Source organism: Dreissena polymorpha, chromosome 4 (assembly GCF_020536995.1).
Source record: "Dreissena polymorpha isolate Duluth1 chromosome 4, UMN_Dpol_1.0, whole genome shotgun sequence".
In the NCBI taxonomy this organism is placed as follows: domain Eukaryota; kingdom Metazoa; phylum Mollusca; class Bivalvia; order Myida; family Dreissenidae; genus Dreissena; species Dreissena polymorpha.
In genome coordinates, this window is record NC_068358.1 from 106811826 (window position 1) to 106830460 (window position 18635).

At 35.7% G+C, this 18635-nt stretch overlaps 1 protein-coding gene across 1 annotated transcript in view; it reads left to right on the forward strand.

Moving 5' to 3' along the window:
* The window catches only part of LOC127877556 (eukaryotic translation initiation factor 3 subunit J-B-like), a 33185-nt gene that overhangs the window by 9153 nt on the left and 5397 nt on the right, over nucleotides 1–18635 (forward strand). Inside the window, exons 5-8 of the mRNA XM_052423527.1 lie at nucleotides 2719–2824; nucleotides 3592–3689; nucleotides 6034–6091; nucleotides 12561–12634. Coding sequence (XP_052279487.1) covers nucleotides 2719–2824; nucleotides 3592–3689; nucleotides 6034–6091; nucleotides 12561–12634 — 336 coding nt within the window. The remainder of the gene's footprint in view (nucleotides 1–2718; nucleotides 2825–3591; nucleotides 3690–6033; nucleotides 6092–12560; nucleotides 12635–18635) is intronic.

Sequence of the window (18635 nt, forward strand, 5' to 3'; positions counted from 1 at the left end):
AACACATCTCTTGTTTCAAATACTTTCAGATATTTACCTGATTTTGGGTGTGTGAGTCCACCTGCATGAATTATGTATCAAATTTGAGTATCTTTTCAGTCAATTGATGTTAAGCAAAGTTAAGGGCCTTTGACTTGGAAATTTTCTCTAGAATAACTATTGTCCTGGATTTTTCGAGGAACGCTTTCAGATACTAGCCTGATATTTGTGTGTTACTGTATCTGCATGATTTTTAGATCAAGGCTTAGTTTTGATGTGGTATATTGATATTTTGCCAAGTCATGAGCCTTGGAATTTTCTAAACAGTTTTCTGGACTTTTTCCCTTAACTTGTTTAAGATGTTTTCAATTGGGATGTAGCTGCTGTATGCCTTTAAAGAGTATTAGAGGGCATTGCACAGTTATGTGCCCTTTGAACTTAGGCCATTGGTTCAATAAATGTGAGTCCTTTTTTATGCCCCCGGTAGGAGGGCATATAGTCATCGGACTGTCCGTCCGTCTGTCCGTCTTTCCGTCACACTTTGCGTTTAAGTTTCAAAAAATGCTCATAACTTCTATGTCCCTTGAGATGTTACCTTCATATTTGGTATGCATGTGTATATGGACAAGGCCTTTCTATACGCACACAAATTTTGACCCCTGTGACCTTGACGTTGAACTTGGGGTCCGCGATTAGGTTTCGAAATCTGCGTTTAGGTTTCGAAAAATGCTCATTACTTCTTTGTCCCTTGAGATATAACCTTCATATTTGGTATGCATGTGTATATGGACAAGGCCTTTCCATACGCACAAAAAATTTTACCCCTGTTACCTTGACCTTGAACTTAGGGTCCGTGTTTAGGTTTCGAAATCTGCGTTTAGGTTTCGAAAAAAGCTCATAACTTCTATCAAGCGTTTATAGGGGTCACAAGTCATCCTATGGTGACAGCTCGTGCTTACTTGTGAGTTATCCAATAACACAGTTTTGAGATTAATTTTACTTATACCGTAAAACGTTGTCTATAACGCGCATTTATGTATAACAGGCATCTACTTTTTTAAGGTAAAAAAACGGGAAAAAAGTTTTTGAAGCAAAAAAATCGGGAGAAAAAATCCGTACCACAGGCTAACTGAAAATCGTTATATTAACATTGCTGATCTTCCGTGTTCTTTTATTGCTTCAGTTATTAATTATTTTAAAGACGATAACGATACAACTAGTTTGTGTGTTTTTTTTCATATTATGCGTAAAAATAAATGTTTGGATTTAAATGAAGTGCACACTTTCCACGAGGATACCATCAAGGATTTCATCATATGTCTCCGAAGTAACTGTCCACGATTTTTTCTTGGAGGAGTACACATAACAGATGGATTAGTTATAACTAAGAAACTGACATTATCGATTGGTATTGTCACGTGGTTATTCATGCATGACTTATTCACAACCGCGCGTTTATTAACATTGCTGATATCATGCGTTCTTTTGGAGTGTCTATAATTGACAGGAGACTTTAACGACTCAAACTTCTCAACACCATAACGACATTACCAGCGATAAACAAACAATGGAGGTGTGAAGCCGTTTGCCAGTTCGCATGTTTTGATAATAGCCCAGCTACACAAAACTTGACAGGTGACGCAAATTGCTCGATTACCACATCCTCAATCTTGAAAACACGTATGAAAACGTGTAAACAAACACAACATCAATTTTATGAACACATTTGAAAAGCAAGAAAAATAATAATAAATATATCAGGAAAGACCTTGCCGACATACTATTGTAAATCGACAAGTGCCTCCAAATAAATTGTGTAACCCTAGTACAGTAGGGTATAATATTGTGGGAAAACAATAACATTTAAATAAAAATGGCTTCCTTGTTTTTCATTCTCTTCTTCAAATTTAATTGATTTCAATGCTCTGTACGTACCTGAAAAAGATAGAAAATATTTATGTTAACTTTATAATGTTTGTCCATCTTATTCAGATCGTAAATATAACACTATTTTTAACATAGTTACAGTTTAAACACCGGAAAACAGAATGATACGAATGACTGCAACTGGGTAACTGACAGGGAAAAAATGTCTTTGCATGGCTGTAGTTGCGCATCAAGTTTTTTTAATGAAATTTTGGGGTAAAAAAGTGCGCCTTATACACAACTTTTTACGGTAGTCAAGTTTTGAACCTGCTTGAAATGGGCCATTGTGGATTTTAGTTTAAGATTGTACATGTACATGTATATCAGTAAGTTTGTAATCAAATATGTTCCAATGTTGTTAAGTAATTTGTGAAAATATTATTTACATGGCCACTCATGAAATGATAAAACAATATTACTTGGATACATGCACATAGAGTGAAGTGACAAACAGGATCCTTCCCATTTGTCTAACATCTCACTGATTTGACTCAACATTTATCTGAAAGTATTGCTAAAGTTGTTGTCATCCCTTACAATCCTTTTCACAGTATTATCTACAATGACAGCGCAATTCAAACCACCACCATTATTGTCATACATAGCAAAATTCTTAATGCGTTGTTGTTTAAGTATAACTTAAATTGATTTATAAGCAGCCGATTGAGAATATAGATCATCATAGAAATACAATTCTGTAAACATCTTAAAGGTCTGCAAAGGGATTTGTTTAACTTTTCAACAAGTCGAGAGCTGCAGATTGCTTAAGGTGTGCTTAAAATAAGTGTTGGTTACATTTTGTTTTTATAACAGAAAGAGGGCAAACGAGAGTTGACAAAGGAAGAAAAATACGCTGAGGCAGAGAGGTTAAAGAAGATACAGGAACAGTCCGACCTTAGGCTCGCCAAGGAGGCCTTTGGTAAGAGTTCTAGTGTGAAATTGATTTACCTGTTTTTCATACAAGAACAATTAGTATATTATAGGGCAATGGCAGTGTACTTAACTGTAATATTTATTCAATAAGATATTTAAGAGTCATCATGTTATCATTTAACGGTACAAAGTTATCATTCTTTGTACTATTTATCTTTTTATGTAGTGAACTTTGACCAATGAATGTATTATAACTCTTGTTCTGGGGATATAGGTTTAATGCCTATGTGTTAAGTGTCAAATCAGATTAACCTGTGCATTCCACACAGGCTCATCAGGGACGACACTTTCTTCTTAAACTAGACTTTTGCTAAGAAGAGACTCCCTTATAAATACCATAAAAGCAGAAAGTGCTGTACCTGATAAGCCTGTGCGGCTGGTACATGTACATGTACCTGATAAGCCTGTGCGGACGGTACAGGTACATGTATGTGTATCCAGAGAGATGCTCATATGAGCCTGCTCTGTGAAAATGGGGTTTAATGCATGTGCGTAAAGTGTCATCCCAGATTAGCCTGTGCAGTCCGCACAAGCTTATAAGGGACGACACTTTCCCCATAAACTGGATTTTTGATAAGAATAGACTTTCTTTTAACAGGAAATATCATTAAAGTGGAAAGTGTCGTCTCTGATTAGCTTGTGAGGACTGCACAGGCTAATTTGGGATGACACTTTACACACATGCATTAAATCCTCTTTTCACAAAGCATATATACAATAAGTAATATGTTCGAACGTGTTTTGCGTCCACAGGTATTGACTCTACTGGTATTGATGGAATGTTTCCTGTCACTGAAGAGGAATTCACAAAGTTTCGAGAGGCCTTAACGCAGAAAATAACAAGTTTCAGTGTAAGTGATGGTGCTTATTAACATTAAGACAGCACTCTAGGAAAATGGTGCTTTATTTGTGTGATTAAACTGTTGTTCTGTCCCAGATAAGTCTGTGCATTCTGCACTGGAAAATAAGTGGCTTCACTTTCCGCTTTAATGGTATTTTTCTTTTAATGAAGTTTTTTCTAAGTTTAAACCCAGTTAAGACTAATGTAGGATAGAACTTTATGCACATGCATTAAGACCATTTGTCCCAGATCAATGCGCATTTGTATGATGTTCTCGTAAATTTTCCAGTTTGTGTTTTTATGCCCCCGGATCGAAAGATCGGGGGTATATTCAGGGCTCGACATTAACTTTTGAATCCACTTGTCCGGTCGGACAAGTAGACCAAAATTTCACTTGTCCTGAACCAAAAGCAACTTGTCCTGACCATTATATCTTATTCTGCTCAGCGTTTTTGCTTCTTTTTGAAATTACATTTTGTTTCTTGGCGACCTTAAGATATTTTTTTTTAAAGTTTCTTGTGATTTTGAAGACGAAAAACCAAAGGAAAGCAGATTAGACATTTTTTAGCAGACGACATTGTTCTAACGATCACAAACCACAAATGGGAATGATGTCCTAAAATCATTCTATACATAGAGATGACGTCATTAAGTTAACTGTCTGTAAGTTCGGTGTGTATCGGTGTCCTAAAATGTATATTCTCAGTGCTCACACTGGCCTTCAGAAAATAATAGCCATAAAAATTTTCCATAAAAAATAATAGCCAAAACAGACGTGGACTTTTCCGCAAAACTGTACTGAAGGCAAAAAGAAAAAAAAAATCTCATTTTATCTATGCTTCGTTAACTGTATATCTATTGGATTTAAGTTATCATATATACTTAAAAACAACGCAATATCAGTGTCATTTTCTTATAAAATATTATCATGGCTTTACAATAAAGAATGCAATCAAGGTTGTGGGTGTGACTTAACCACCAGACATCAGCTACAATTACATACATGCAAGCATACGACCCTGACTAAAAACGCTGTCGAAATCTTTTGTTTCTTTATTGTAATCGCGAATTGTGACGATAAATAGGGGTAACTATGTGGATAATTAGTTGATGGCGATTAAATGATTATTCCATCAATCAATGTTCAACGTAATCTAATTGCAGAAAAAAACAGTGTGAAAAACAAAACCAGCCAACAATATTAGCGTCGATTTTCAATCATGACCATTAAATAATAATTGGCGAAAAAAATAATGAAAATCTAACAGTTACCGATAATTGGTAAAGCACGGGGAGATTTAATAAGTTTTCCGAAATAAATCACTTCTGTTGGATACTGATTGAGAAAAACGCTCTAGTCAACGATGTCGCAGAAAGTTAATTGACGCATGTAGGACAATACACAAGGTCGAGTGTGTACACAGTAATCTCGTTATCGATTTTTCCTGCTTGATTTTCACTCGCCGGAAAACTTGCGGTGGCAAATTTTGTTGTGATGTAGTCGGATAAAATAATCGCCATTTTTTCTAGCCTATTTTAAGAAATAATAGCCTGTTACATTAAATATTCGCCATTGGCGATACTGTCTGGCAGCAGCGTGAGCACTGTATTATTCATAACAAGGGAGAATATTCTTGTTATCATGGCAAAGAAGAGTGTTAAGGGTTGCTTCCCTTGTGAACAGTACGGTGTATCACATGGAACTATGGTAACATCTCGCGCTTTGTCGTTTAAACGTCAACAAAACATAATTTAAAAAAGTGCATGCATGTCTGTCTGTCTGTCTGTGTGTGTGTGTGTGTGTCCCAAAACTTTAACCTTCGTTGAAGTTTTGCAATAACTTTTGCATTATTGAAGATAGCAACTTGATATTTGGCATGCATGTGTTTCTCATGGAGCTGCACATTTGAGTGGTGAAAGGTCAAGGTCATCCTTCAAGGTCAAAGGTCAAATATATGGCTTCAAAGCGGCGCAATAGGGGTCATTGTGTTTCTAACAAACGCATCTCTTGTTTAATATTGAAGATTGCAACGTGATATTTGGCATGCATGTGTATCTCATTGAGCTGCACGTTTTGAGTGGCGAAAGGTCAAGGTCATCCTTCAAGGTCAAATGTATGGCTTCAAAGCGGCGCAATAGGGGGCATTGTGTTTCTGACAAACACATCTCTTGTTTTTTATATTACAAAATTGAAATGCTCAATATCTTACATTAGCTAGCTGTCTGTTGTGGAGAAACTATTCCAACCAAAGATAACCATTGTATTGATTGCAATTGTGTAATTTTATTGTGTAATACATTGTTAGGCATAGCATGATATATTTGTTTCAGAATGTTATTTGTTATTATTTCAGAGCTCAAAATTTTATCCTGCCTTCATAGAAAAACTTTCACAGGACATTATCATGGATTGTGAGTATACAACAGCTCAAGGCTTTTTACATCTATCATGGTGAATATCTATTGAATAAGATAGCTTTTCAAGTAATTTGTTGCTGAATAGGCTGTTGTGTTCTGAAAATGTTCTAAAGATTGATATTTATATTTGAAAATAACCCACACATTTTGGTTGTATGTTCTGTCATTAATATTGACATAATAATCAAGGCGAGCTATTGTGATCACCCTGTATCCAGTGACATGTGGAATGTGTCATCAACTTTAAGCTCTAGAAGCCATATTTTTCATCTAATCTTAATGGAACTTGGTCAGAATTCATTTCTGGATAATATCTAAGGCTAGATCGTATCTTGGTTATATGCGCTCAAAAACTTGGTCAATAGGCAATAGGTAAAATCAAAGGAAAACCTTTTTACCACTCTATAAGCCACAGTTATGACTCAATCGTGATGAAAATCTAGGCCGAGTCCTAATTTGGGTCAATGTTTTCCAAAAATAAGGTCACAATCAGTGCTTTCCACAGGAACTTTTTCCGTTGCCCCAGGGCTTATAGGGGTGGCTTCGGGAGGGGTGTCCCCTCCTGACGACACCCCTCCCGACGTTGATTTTTTTTAATTAACGTGTCAATTGGCGTTCTGTGGTGCGTTATAACTTTGAAAAAACAGCGTAAAAAGACATCATTTGATGCGCTATGACTCAAGAAAACTCTCAGCAATAAAGTCATTTATAAAGTCATTTTTTAATTATTTTTTTTTTACTTTCCCGCAAAGATAGTAAAATCCGGGCTCGAACAATTCCCCAATACATCCGTATGAACCCGACTCTATTACTGCATACTTAATACTTTTCAAGTTTCTATTCATTACCCGATAATCTCATTTTTCAAAGCACTTTCTGGTAAATATTGACAATAAAAGTGCTCAATAATTTTGTTGACAGCAAACGTTGCCATTTTTCTAAAGTATCAAGTAAATTTCTGCATAAGTGACTATTTATAGATTTGATGAAATATTGCCACTGGACATGCGTACATCGCTTGACGTGGTGTGTGCTTGTTAATACAACGCTCAATACACCCACGCCTTCTATGCACATGCCGGGACGTTGTACATGCTGCATAATTTTCGCGCCCTTTTTATTGAGACAAAGGGTCAACACAAAATAAATTATAACTTTATTTGAAGCAATAATCTGTTAATATTGTGTTAACATTTATATTCGAAAGTGGGTTTTGGATAGCAAATTTAATTATGCTCATTTGAGACTTCTAGAAACATTAACAGCTGCGTAATGAATTAAACGATAATATGTTAAAACGCTTTACGAGTCGTGTAAATGTTTTGACAGTATTATTCATGAAATGCACAACTTCCACGAAGATTACAGCCATCATTAGTCTTCCAAGTAACTGGCCAAGATTTATGTGGCGATTACATGTACGTCATGAGTCGTCTGCATGATTTAAAGTGATATGGGCATTTTTCACTGTTGAATCGAGCTGAAGAGAATTTACAGGTCAAAAGAATTAGTTAAAATGTGGTTACTGACCAATTATCTGCAACTCATCTTGCTACCAGTAGTATATAAAGAAATTTTATATTCGATATTCTTACGTGACTCACCCAGTCCTATAAGCCGAAATGATCCGCAAAACAAAATTGTGTCGTGTCGTATGAACGAATCTGCACTAAAACTAAATTTAGGTTCACATCGTACATGTATGATCATTTGTCAAACACAATCACGGTTGATATTCAAATGCATTATATTTCTTTTTCCGGGATATTGTTTTAGTATGTTGATGCTGCATTAACTACTATAAGTGTATATGAAGTGAAAACACAAAAAATTAACAACGGTTGCGATAAACACCTATAAACTGTTAGATGCCCATATCACTTTAACTGCAGGTAGTGCCTGCCTACGAGTGCTGTTGCTAATACAAAGCGTACGCTCTCATTGGCCAATATTGATTTTCCAATACAGCGACGTTCCACCCTTAATCGGGCTTAAGTTAGGTAAAGCGTTAGATGTAGTTAGACAGAGGATCTTAAATAGGCTTTCAAAAATTACAGCCTGTGTCATTTGGATTGGGAAAATTGGCGCGATAAACCATGAAATTGGGAAAAATAGCGCGATAAACCATGAAATTGGGAAACATTAAGCATATAAATATAAGTATAAGAACATAATTACAATTTTAAAGTGCATGTTTAACAGCATTTTTATATTATAAAATGCTGCTTTAATGTCTTCTTACAATGAAGACAACGTTTAGTTAATATCCTTCCACGTGCATATTAAACTTGCAATAATCTATAGATTCTTAAATACCCCATTTAATCATAACCTCTTTAAGAGTATAAATTTAATTCAGCATTTTTTGCTTTCAAAATACTTGGATTGTTGAGGCAAAATATTTCATCTTTCAGGCCATATTAATTTATTAATACTTACCTAAACATTTCTGGTGCCAATTTGAACTTATTCACTTGCATACAGTTCGGCTAGTTCTGAATCGATTGCGGTAATTTCTGATCACTCTGACTATTTGGAAGATGTAGATCAGGGAGCATCTCAAAACTTATTTTGACTGTCAAAACAAATGATGCATGTATTAAATAAACATCAGATAGGTTCGTTTGATTCAGTTTAATGACTGTCTGACAATTTAAAAACATTATAGGGTGTGTGTCGACGAATAAAGCTGTTGGAAAGTATTTACGTTTTGACTTGAATTGGTTTCCTCTGTATTATTTGTTATATAAAACAAACACAAATATTCAATAAAAGCAATTTATTGATAAACTCAAGATACCTTCTAAGGAAATAACATAGTATGATAACATTTAACAACAATAGAATCACAAAATGTACAAAATGTATGAAAATATGACATATATGCTTATGACTAGAACATTTAATGTATGACTAGAAATATTTTTATAAATAAGGTCCTGAAAAATACAGAACTTAATATAAATGTATTTATAACAAGAGGTGTGTTTGTCAGGAACACAATGCCCCCTATTGCGCCGCTTTGATTATTTCATCATTAGGCAGGTACAGATGTCTCCCTTTAAAGCTTATTACTTCCCTTGGATTTGTTTTTTTTACCTTTGACCTTGAACGATGACCTTGACCTTTCACCACTCAAAATGTGCAGCTCCATGAGATACACATGCATGCCAATATCAAGTTTCTATCTTAAATATTGCAAAAGTTATCACAAAACTTTAAGTAAGGTTAAAGTTTTGGGACAGAATGACAGACAGACAGACAGGCCAAAACAATAAACCCCAATCATTCGATCCGGGGGGCATACAAATGACAACTGAACATAAACAAGTACCTCTGGAATGAATTTGCTACTAATAGGATCACAATAATGTAAAAATATATAAAATCATCTGTAAAAATTATAGCATAAACCAGTACATCTAGAATAAACGTGCTCAAGAAATGGAAAACACTACTAGATATCAAGTTACTTTCTTGGTAAATAACATAGTATGATAACATGTAACAATAACAGGATCACAATAACGTAAAAGTAATGTAATAAAAGTATATAAAAAAAACAACATAAACCAGTACCTCTGGGATAAAAATGGTAAAGAAATGGAAAACAATACTAGATATCATGTTAAATTTTTGGTAAATAACATATTATGACAACATTTAACAATAAAAAGATCACAATAATGTAAAAATATAAAAGTATCCGCTTCAGCCTCTTTGCCAATGACTGTGCAGAGCACCCGTGCTTTATAGGACCCATCAGTCCAACTTGACAATTATCTGAAATGCAAAATCATAGCATAAATACACATTAAAAATATGATAAATATTTAAAATATTACCAATCTCCTTCCAGCACTTCATCTTACCATTATTTATTAATCCATATATTTTTCTATTGTACAGTTTTTAGCACTCAGCTGGATTTTTATTACTCTGCTATTATACCTTTAAATATTATAACTTACATTTAAACAAACCAAGATGCATGCAACCAATGCTTACTGTATGTGTTAGCCTTGACCTTGTGACTTGAACCTAATGCCTCATAACTGGTTTGCATAATAGATCTCAATCAAATGCATGAACATGTAAAGTTTGGAGAACCAGGTCCATAAAGTTTCATTTTATGGCAGAGCAAGGTTAAAGTTTTGGGGCAGACAGACAGACAGACAGAATAAACAAAATTCAATCTTATTCTCTGTATTTCTCGACATTGAAGTCACAAAATAGTATTATAATTAAAAAAATTCCAATTAAACAATATATCAAATTTATGAGAAACTATGCACTTTTCATTTCATATATATACAAAAACTGTTGTAGTAGCTAGAGCTTTAAAATATTACAAACACAGTATTTAAACAATAAACAACTGTTTTAAGATTTTCCCCATTCAGCTGATCCGCAACTGACATGTACACGAGGTGCAATTTCCATGCTTTTATTTCCATAAATCATTAACATATACTAAAATCACTCACAGTAATTTAAAAATAATAATAAACAAATTCATACCAAATGTACAAGCATTTACCAAGTAAATGTGCTTCTAAATCGTCTTTTAATTGTTGATGCGTGTTATAGATAGACGGTGCGACGGTAAAATGACACGTCTGTGATAGTTACCAAAGCGTGATTTTCAATGAAACACTGTTGAAATAAGAAGTAAAACTTTGATATTACTTAAATTGATCACATTTTCCAAAAATCACAGTTATATTGATATGTCAATATCTTTTAGACTAATATTTAAATTAAATCATAGAGTTGATTCGGAATTACCCGAGATCCGGAACTACCCGATCGACTGCAGGACATGTAAATTGTACAGCGTGACAAACTTAATAAAGCAGATTATGCATATGAATCTGATTATACACAGATCAACTTACATATAAATCAAATCATGTTTGTCTCTTTCCATTTTCGAACGATACTCATCTTAAAATAAATGCTTTAACTTTGTGAGTAGACTGACTCTACTCCAATTTTCCAACACTGATTTCCGTGACGCACATTCACTGTGCATATTTCTAATAAATATTTGTTGTTTTTTTATTTCAGACAAAGTATTTTGCATTAATTTACACAGGCATTAAATTATTCCCTAATAACCATATGATATCCGCTGTTAATATAAATGTTATTTATCATTTTCGCCGCTCATCGCAAATTTCTCGTGTGCTTGCTGCCATCTTGGACGTGTGTAAAAACAGGCGTACTCAAAATCAGGATACATCGACTATCAGCGGTATCCTCCGCAATCTAAAGATAGATTTGTGGATAGCAACGTAAAATCGTATTCCGCTACATTCGCGAACAATACATAAGTCAGTTGTAGTTCGGCAACGACTCAACAAGCTCGATCGGCACTCGTTCTACGAAATTATCGCTTAATGACACTGTAATTTTGTTGGCTTTATTGGGAAAATTTTGTCATTTTTTGGGAAATTTTGATCAGATTTTTGGGAAAAAATGTCTATTTTTGCAATTGGGAAGCAGCCGAATATCGGCGGTAATTTGGGGAAAAAAATCACTGTTCAGCGAAGTCGATATCGCTTTGATCATAAGATTGGCTAGTTGCAGTAACCGACAAAATACACTGATCGGAAAATTTCAGGCGCCCCGCGGACTCTGATTTCAAAATTCAAGAGCCCTGGCGAGGGACAGTTAAATGGCCTGTGGAAAGCACTGCACAATATAAAATCTAAGAAAAACAATTACAACTCTAGAGACCACGTTTAGTTCTCAATCTTAATAAAACTTGGTCACAATGCTTATCTTGACATGTTCTGTGCGGATTTTGGATCTGTGTTATTTGCATTAAAAGAATAGGTGAGCATGTGGAATGTTAGTAAAACCGTGTTGCCACTCTTATCATAAATTAATCTTATTTACTGGTGGGAGCCAACTCTTAGTAGTGCTAAATATAGGATTTACTCGGTTACTCCCCTTTTCAATGTTACAATTGATAGTTCAGTTTACAGTTGTATAATATAATTGGTTTGTTATTGCTATTTGATCATTTTATCCTGCCTTCCCAAGGATGCAGCAAAAAGAAATTGCAGTGTGTATCTGTATGTCTGCGTGAAATGTCCTGTTTCTGCCATAACTTGACCTTATATTATTAAGTTTTGAAATACTTTTGCACAAGAGTTCACCATTACAAGACGACTTGTTGCGTGTGACATCCATCATTCTTCCTAAAAATGTAAAAGTCATTCTTAGTGGGTAAAGGTCAAACTCAGCCATAAAACAACTTGAAAAGTATTGTCTCTATCGTAACATTGCTGGAAATTTGTGAATTTTGAAATAACATGGCACAAATCCAATCCCTCATAAGTGAAATGTTGTAGCAATCAGAAAGTTCTTATTGTTTATTCATTAATCTGTTGGATATGGTAAAGTATTTTGCTCGCTATGCATAATTTTATGTACATATTTATTGTCGTTTCAGTAAGTCTGGATGATTTAAAAAAGATTAGTACTCTAGCAAGTGGAATCTTCCATGAAAAACAGCGACAACAGAAGGTAGTGTGTTCATGCTTATGTATACCACTTTGTCTTAACCCAATTTCCCACTCAGAAGCAAAGTGAAAATGGCTATGTGCAAATAGTATAAAACCAGAACAGCCTGCGAGTAACTCGTAGTCAGTTCAGGTTTTATGCTGTTTGCTGCTCATCAGTATCTAAGGGATGGAAATGAGGCATTTACAACTTGAATTTAATAAGAAAGGTCTTTAATTAAATTTAACTTTCTAAGGGACTACAAATGCGTCAAAATACATATCTAAGTGGTAAAGGGTTTATTCAATTGTCCTGCAGCCTAGTCTAACCTGATGTATTTGCTCTTTCATAACTAAAGTGTCCTGAAGCCTAGTCTAACCTGATGTATTTGCTCTTTCATAACTAAAGTGTCCTGCAGCCTAGTATAACCTGATGTATTTGCTCTTTCATAACTAAAGTGTCCTGAAGCCTAGTCTAACCTGATGTATTTGCTCTTTCATAACTCAAGTGTCCTGCAGCCTAGTATAACCTGATGTATTTGCTCTTTCATAACTAAATTGTCCTGCAGCCTAGTATAACCTGATGTATTTGCTCTTTCATAACTAAAGTGTCCTGCAGCCTAGTATAACCTGATGTATTTGCTCTTTCATAACTTAAGTGTCCTGCAGCCTAGTATAACCTGATGTATTTGCTCTTTCATAACTAAAGTGTCTTGCAGCCTAGTATAACCTGATGTTTTTGCTCTTTCATTACTAAAGTGTCCTGAAGCCTAGTATAACCTGATGTATTTGCTCTTTCATTACTAAAGTGTCCTGCAGCCTAGTATAACCTGATGTATTTGCTCTTTCATAACTAAAGTGTCTTGCAGCCTAGTATAACCTGATGTATTTGCTCTTTCATAACTAAAGTGTCCTGCAGCCTAGTATAACCTAATGTATTTGCTCTTTCATAACTAAAGTGTCCTGCAGCCTAGTATAACCTGATGTATTTGCTCTTTCATAACTAAAGTGTCTTGCAGCCTAGTATAACCTGATGTATTTGCTCTTTCATAACTAAAGTGTCCTGCAGCCTAGTATAACCTGATGTATTTGCTCTTTCATAACTAAAGTGTTGGGCAGCCTAGTATAACCTGATGTATTTGCTCTTTCATTATTCAAGTGTCCTGCAGCCTAGTATAACCTGATGTATTTGCTCTTTCATAACTCAAGTGTCCTGCAGCCTAGTATAACCTGATGTATTTGCTCTTTCATAACTAAAGTGTCCTGCAGCCTAATATAACCTGATGTATTTGCTCTTTCATAACTAAAGTGTCCTGCAGCCTAGTCTAACCTGATGTATTTGCTCTTTCATAACTCAAGTGTCCTGCAGCCTAGTATAACCTGATGTATTTGCTCTTTCATAACTAAAGTGTCCTGCAGCCTAGTATAACCTGATGTATTTGCTCTTTCATAACTCAAGTGTCCTGCAGCCTAGTATAACCTGATGTATTTGCTCTTTCATAACTAAAGTGTCCTGCAGCCTAATATAACCTGATGTATTTGCTCTTTCATAACTAAAGTGTCCTGCAGCCTAGTCTAACCTGATGTATTTGCTCTTTCATTATTCAAGTGTCCTGCAGCCTAGTATAACCTGATGTATTTGCTCTTTCATAACTAAAGTGTCCTGCAGCCTAGTATTACCTGATGTATTTGCTCTTTCATAACTAAAGTGTCCTGCAGCCTAGTCTTACCTGATGTATTTGCTCTTTCATAACTCAAGTGTCCTGCAGCCTAGTATAACCTGATGTATTTGCTCTTCATAACTCAAGTGTCCTGCAGCCATTATAACCTGATGTATTTGCTCTTTCATAACTCAAGTGTCCTGCAGCCTAGTATAACCTGATGTATTTACTCTTTCATAACTAAAGTGTCCTGCAGCCTAGTCTAACCTGATGTATTTGCTCTTTCATAACTAAAGTGTCCTGCAGCCTAGTCTAACCTGATGTATTTGCTCTTTCATAACTAAAGTGTCCTGCAGCCTAGTCTAACCTGATGTATTTGCTCTTTCATAACTAAAGTGTCCTGCAGCCTAGTCTAACCTGATGTATTTGCTCTTTCATAACTAAAGTGTCCTGCAGCCTAGTCTAACCTGATGTATTTGCTCTTTCATAACTAAAGTGTCCTGAAGCCTAGTATAACCTGATGTATTTGCTCTTTCATTACTAAAGTGTCCTGCAGCCTAGTATAACCTGATGTATTTGCTCTTTCATAACTAAAGTGTCTTGCAGCCTAGTATAACCTGATGTATTTGCTCTTTCATAACTAAAGTGTCCTGCAGCCTAGTATAACCTGATGTATTTGCTCTTTCATAACTAAAGTGTCCTGCAGCCTAGTATAACCTGATGTATTTGCTCTTTCATAACTAAAGTGTCTTGCAGCCTAGTATAACCTGATGTATTTGCTCTTTCATAACTAAAGTGTCCTGCAGCCTAGTATAACCTGATGTATTTGCTCTTTCATAACTAAAGTGTTGGGCAGCCTAGTCTAACCTGATGTATTTGCTCTTTCATAACTAAAGTGTCCTGCAGCCTAGTATAACCTGATGTATTTGCTCTTTCATAACTAAAGTGTCCTGCAGCCTAGTATAACCTGATGTATTTGCTCTTTCATTATTCAAGTGTCCTGCAGCCTAGTATAAACTGATGTATTTGCTCTTTCATAACTCAAGTGTCCTGCAGCCTAGTATAACCTGATGTATTTGCTCTTTCATAACTAAAGTGTCCTGCAGCCTTATATAACCTGATGTATTTGCTCTTTCATAACTAAAGTGTCCTGCAGCCTAGTCTAACCTGATGTATTTGCTCTTTCATAACTCAAGTGTCCTGAAGCCTAGTATAACCTGATGTATTTGCTCTTTCATAACTCAAAGTGTCCTGCAGCCTAGTATAACCTGATGTATTTGCTCTTTCATAACTCAAGTGTCCTGCAGCCTAGTATAACCTGATGTATTTGCTCTTTCATAACTAAAGTGTCCTGCAGCCTAATATAACCTGATGTATTTGCTCTTTCATAACTAAAGTGTCCTGCAGCCTAGTCTTACCTGATGTATTTGCTCTTTCATAACTCAAGTGTCCTGCAGCCTAGTATAACCTGATGTATTTGCTCTTTCATAACTCAAGTGTCCTGCAGCCATTATAACCTGATGTATTTGCTCTTTCATAACTCAAGTGTCCTGCAGCCTAATATAACCTGATGTATTTACTCTTTCATAACTAAAGTGTCCTGCAGCCTAGTCTAACCTGATGTATTTGCTCTTTCATAACTAAAGTGTCCTGCAGCCTAGTCTAACCTGATGTATTTGCTCTTTCATAACTAAAGTGTCCTGAAGCCTAGTATAACCTGATGTATTTGCTCTTTCATTACTAAAGTGTCCTGCAGCCTAGTATAACCTGATGTATTTGCTCTTTCATAACTAAAGTGTCTTGCAGCCTAGTATAACCTGATGTATTTGCTCTTTCATAACTAAAGTGTCCTGCAGCCTAGTATAACCTGATGTATTTGCTCTTTCATAACTAAAGTGTCCTGCAGCCTAGTATAACCTGATGTATTTGCTCTTTCATAACTAAAGTGTCTTGCAGCCTAGTATAACCTGATGTATTTGCTCTTTTATAACTAAAGTGTCCTGCAGCCTAGTATAACCTGATGTATTTGCTCTTTCATAACTAAAGTGTTGGGCAGCCTAGTCTTACCTGATGTATTTGCTCTTTCATAACTAAAGTGTCCTGCAGCCTAGTATAACCTGATGTATTTGCTCTTTCATAACTAAAGTGTCCTGCAGCCTAGTATAACCTGATGTATTTGCTCTTTCATTATTCAAGTGTCCTGCAGCCTAGTATAACCTGATGTATTTGCTCTTTCATAACTCAAGTGTCCTGCAGCCTAGTATAACCTGATGTATTTGCTCTTTCATAACTAAAGTGTCCTGCAGCCTAATATAACCTGATGTATTTGCTCTTTCATAACTAAAGTGTCCTGCAGCCTAGTCTAACCTGATGTATTTGCTCTTTCATAACTCAAGTGTCCTGCAGCCTAGTATAACCTGATGTATTTGCTCTTTCATAACTAAAGTGTCCTGCAGCCTAGTATAACCTGATGTATTTGCTCTTTCATAACTCAAGTGTCCTGCAGCCTAGTATAACCTGATGTATTTGCTCTTTCATAACTCAAGTGTCCTGCAGCCTAATATAACCTGATGTATTTGCTCTTTCATAACTAAAGTGTCCTGCAGCCTAGTCTAACCTGATGTATTTGCTCTTTCATTATTCAAGTGTCCTGCAGCCTAGTATAACCTGATGTATTTGCTCTTTCATAACTAAAGTGTCCTGCAGCCTAGTATTACCTGATGTATTTGCTCTTTCATAACTAAAGTGTCCTGCAGCCTAGTCTTACCTGATGTATTTGCTCTTTCATAACTCAAAGTGTCCTGCAGCCTAGTATAACCTGATGTATTTGCTCTTTCATAACTCAAGTGTCCTGCAGCCATTAAAACCTGATGTATTTGCTCTTTCATAACTCAAGTGTCCTGCAGCCTAGTATAACCTGATGTATTTACTCTTTCATAACTAAAGTGTCCTGCAGCCTAGTCTAACCTGATGTATTTGCTCTTTCATAACTAAAGTGTCCTGCAGCCTAGTCTAACCTGATGTATTTGCTCTTTCATAACTAAAGTGTCCTGCAGCCTAGTCTAACCTGATGTATTTGCTCTTTCATAACTAAAGTGTCCTGCAGCCTAGTCTAACCTGATGTATTTGCTCTTTCATAACTAAAGTGTCCTGAAGCCTAGTATAACCTGATGTATTTGCTCTTTCATTACTAAAGTGTCCTGCAGCCTAGTATAACCTGATGTATTTGCTCTTTCATAACTAAAGTGTCTTGCAGCCTAGTATAACCTGATGTATTTGCTCTTTCATAACTAAAGTGTCCTGCAGCCTAGTATAACCTGATGTATTTGCTCTTTCATAACTAAAGTGTCCTGCAGCCTAGTATAACCTGATGTATTTGCTCTTTCATAACTAAAGTGTCTTGCAGCCTAGTATAACCTGATGTATTTGCTCTTTCATAACTAAAGTGTCCTGCAGCCTAGTATAACCTGATGTATTTGCTCTTTCATAACTAAAGTGTCCTGCAGCCTAGTCTAACCTGATGTTTTTGCTCTATCAGTCATTAGAGTCATGTTCTGGAAACATCTGTCTTCTTGCAAGTGCTGAAAGTGTTGTCTTAGATTAGCTTGTGCAGGCTTATTAGGGACGGCACTTTCAGAATGGATTTTTGTTTAGAAATGACTATTATTTACCAAAAAAACAATAAAAGCAGGAAGTTTCGTCCTTGGTTGGCTTACCCGGGATTACACTGAGTCGTGTTCTGAGAAAACTGGGCATAATGCATGTGTGTAAAGTGTCGTCCCAGTGCAGTCCGCACAGGCTAATCAGGGACAATACTTAAAGCCTAAATTGGATTACATTTTAACAAAAAATGTCATAAAAGCGGAAAGTGTCACCCCTGATTGCATAGGCTAATCTGGGACGACACTATACGCACATGCATTATGCCCAGTTTTCTCAAAACACGGCTCAACACTAACGTCACTAAGCGCTTATGCAAAAAGCTTAGCTCTCCCAAAATGTGGCTCATTTTTTCCCAAGGCAAAGTTTGTAGAAAGACACATGAATTGTTCTGTTTGCATGTATTTGTTTTATATTGTTCATAACATTATTGGGCAGTGTTTGTTTTTTATGCCCCTGGTAGGGTGGCATATAGCAGTTGAACTGTCCGTCCGTCCGAAAACTTTAACATTGGCCATAACTTTTGCAATATTGAAGAAAGCAACTTAATATTTGGCATGCATGTGTATCTCATGAAGCTGCACATTTTGAGTGTTGAAAGGTAAAGGTCAAAAGTAAAAAATACAATCCAAGGGAAGTAATAAGCTTTAAAAGGGAGATAATTTCTAATGATATATTGAAATTTTATTTCAAAGCGGCGCAAAA